The 3,113-nt window shown below is 42.9% G+C and overlaps 1 protein-coding gene across 1 annotated transcript; it reads right to left on the bottom strand.

The window, feature by feature from the left end:
* Window positions 1-6: 6 nt before the first annotated feature.
* LOC104956095 (nucleoporin NUP188 homolog) lies at window positions 7-2,340 on the bottom strand (the record flags this gene model as incomplete). The annotated part of the gene is made up of 7 exons (XM_010783536.1): window positions 2,196-2,340; window positions 2,018-2,110; window positions 1,792-1,911; window positions 1,413-1,624; window positions 865-979; window positions 537-754; window positions 7-134 (listed from the first exon to the last, which is right to left on the bottom strand). Coding segments are annotated over exons 2-7 (859 nt in total), but the record flags the coding sequence as incomplete, so codon positions are not given.
* Between the last annotated feature and the right edge of the window lie 773 nt (window positions 2,341-3,113).

Raw genomic sequence — 3,113 nt, 5'->3', positions numbered from 1 at the left:
CCTCACCGAGCTGCTCTCTGATGGTCTTGTAGCCAGTCCCAGCCTTGTGGAGGTCTACAGTCTGGTCCCTGAGGTCCTTAGACAGCTCTTTAGTCTGGCCCATGGTGGAGAGGTTGGAATCTGATTGATTGATTCTGTGGACAGGTGTCTTTTATACAGGTAACTAGTTGATGTTAGGAGTACTTTCCTAAAGGAAATGGACTTATGTAACCGGTCTGTGGGAGCCAGAATCCTTGTTGGTTGCAAGGGGATCAAATACTTATTTCAAACAATTAAATACAAATCAATGTGTATCTTTTATATAATGTCAATTTCTGGATTTTCTTTTTGATGTTCTGTCTCTCACTGTTCAAATAAACCTACCCTTACAATTATAGACTGTTCCTTTCTTTGTACGTGGGTAAACTTACAAAATCGGCAAGGGATCAAATACTTATTTCCTCCACTCATGTGAATCTACTTGGTTCCTTTACAACACTGATTCAAAGTGAGTTATTTGTCCTCCTTCTAGAGAACTTTTAAATTGATTTGTATACTTGGTGTGTCCTCTTACATTATTTCCTGACACGCCGAGACCCTTCAGCATGGTTGAGATGTACTTGAACACCTCGAGCTGCAGGGCAGTGTTTCCGATCCTCCTGATGACGGGGCTGGACTCCTCTGGTCGCAGTGTGTGTCTCAGCAGAACCCAGGCCAGCAGCACCGGCCCGTGGTGAGGGATGTCTCCGAACGTCAACAGCAGCTGATCCATCCCCTGGGGGGAAACACAGGAAATATGGAGGTTCAGACATTGAGTATTACAGCTCTACTGTTATACTACATCAAAGTTGATGTCTTGTTTTATTTGGATGCCTGGGGCCCGACCTTGATGACGTCTGCAGCGCTGGAGAACTGATGCTGCTCTGTGCACTCCTCCAGGGCACACTTGTGCAGAAAGTCTATGTCCATTCCTTCCACCAGGATTAGGGAGCTAAAATATCTGCAAGTCAGAGAAACATCGATGATATTAAAGAAAACACAACAAATGTACTCATATGGGTTGATATATTCTGAAGCAGATGTATTGGATCTGTGTTCATGGAAGCTAAGGCAGAAAAGAAAAGAAATGTCTTAATCAAAACATTTGGGTATATTTAGAAACAAGGCTGATTGATTTGTCACCCAGATTATGAAATAGGGAAGAACTAATACCATTTTGGAAACTAATCACAGAGTGGACGTACAAAATATTTTTCATTTTCATTAGCACTGCGAGATTGGCCATTTGTCTTTGGGGGTCAGCCCTCTCCTATTTTTTTCAGTATATTTGAATATCTTAGCTTCATTTTTGAACCCAACAGTAATACCATTTGTCTTTGGGCACAGGATAAATGAAACACATCAACTTCACAGAGACTTTGAGGTGCTCTTACCCAATGCGGTCGACCAGGGCGTCCATGCTTTTATCTACAAGATGTCTGTTGGTCTGCCTCAAACCGAAGCCTTGCTCTTTGAACATTTTGGTGAAGCTCAGCAAGTCGGACGGGCTCATCTCAAAGTATGCGTAGTATAGGAAGATGATCTCAAGCAGAAGAGACTGTTCCCTCAGACACTGCAGGAACCAGTGGGACACCTGCCTCTCCGTCTAAACATTTCATACAATTAAAAAACATGTTGCATCCTCTGATGGACAAATGTTAACATCTCTTCCAAGTCGTGCTTGAGTTATATCTGAGTAATATGTGATATTTATTGAAATGATATCTCGCTTATAGTATAATGGTATTCATCAGATATGAAACAAATAATCACCATGAGGTTTCCGTGAGTTTCCCATGTTGGTGCTTCTGCTTTGAAGAGGTTTTCAAACTGTGACTTATACTTGCTCACCAGGTCCTTCTCCAATTTATTCACACAGTTACTGTACTCAGCCTGAACAGATCAAAACAAACCCAGAATGATTTGACACAAGCAAAGATAAACAACTACATCTTTAGGGAGAAATGCACAATGTGACCCAAATACAGCTGACACTCACTCTGTAGGGATGCCGCTCATCCTGAAAGTATGTCAGCAATAGTAGGACACATCTGAGCAGACACATGCGCTCCTCGTAATAATAGTCAGCCACCTGTAGATACACACAGTCAGAATTATTGCACTCAATATGGAAGTCATTCAGTTATGTGTAAATGTCTGCAGATCTGTGTACTAACCTTAAGCAGCAGTGACTGGCTTTGTCGCTCATCTTTGAAAACAACCTGTAAACAAAGATATGTCAGCCACCATCTGAATATCTTTTATATTAAAAGGTCCAATGTCATGGCCATTTCTACTGATCATAATTCCATTGTTGAGGTCTACTAGAATAGATTGACATTGTTTTGAATTTTGACTTGAGCCGTCCCTTATAGATACTGTGTTTTTACGTTAGTGAGCCGGATCATTTGGCTCGGCTCTCTTAAAGCGCCGGCTGTTTCGGCTCCCAAACGGCTCTTCATGTTACCACAGTTTACCACGGAGCCTCAGTTTCGCCGCTGCGAGGCTCTGGTGCTCGCAGCTCACGCGCTTGCTCCACTAAAACCCCCCACCCCCCCGCTCATCTCGTCCAAATCGCGCACGTTCCGTGTTGTCCTGCAGCAGGCATCTTCGATGTCTGGGAAACGATCTTCAATACTCAGAAAATAATCCCACCAGACTCCTTTGCCCCTCCAACAGAGGGATGTCCTTGTCCTGTTTCCTTTTCGTCATTTCAAGCGATAAAAACTCTCGATCTTCTCTCAAATTATTAATATCTTTTGGACGCCCTCGGCTCGCGTTCAGGGCGTCCCGAGCTGAATAAGGGCGTCAAATGACGTCAAGACGGCCCCCTGGCGGAAACGCTGGTGTACACATATCACTTAAATAATTGCATTTACATACCCTTGTAACTCTGATTGTAGAACCACGCAAAAAAAGAAAAGGAGATAGCAACACCTATACAAACTGACAACAAATCTTTGCTGAGCCTAAAAATAATCGTAAATAGCATAATGAAAATAAATATATTGCATTGCTCAAAACAGCAGCATCCAAAAGTCTAATCCTTGGATATTACATGTCTCTGCATGCATGCACGCACGGAGCACCCGAAG

The sequence above is a fragment of the Notothenia coriiceps genome, unplaced genomic scaffold (genome assembly GCF_000735185.1).
Source record: "Notothenia coriiceps isolate Sejong01 unplaced genomic scaffold, NC01 NC01_scaffold00025359, whole genome shotgun sequence".
NCBI classification, from domain to species: Eukaryota; Metazoa; Chordata; class Actinopteri; order Perciformes; family Nototheniidae; genus Notothenia; species Notothenia coriiceps.
The sequence above is the reverse complement of the archived record's forward strand: the minus strand, read 5'-3'. Positions and strand labels throughout refer to the sequence as shown.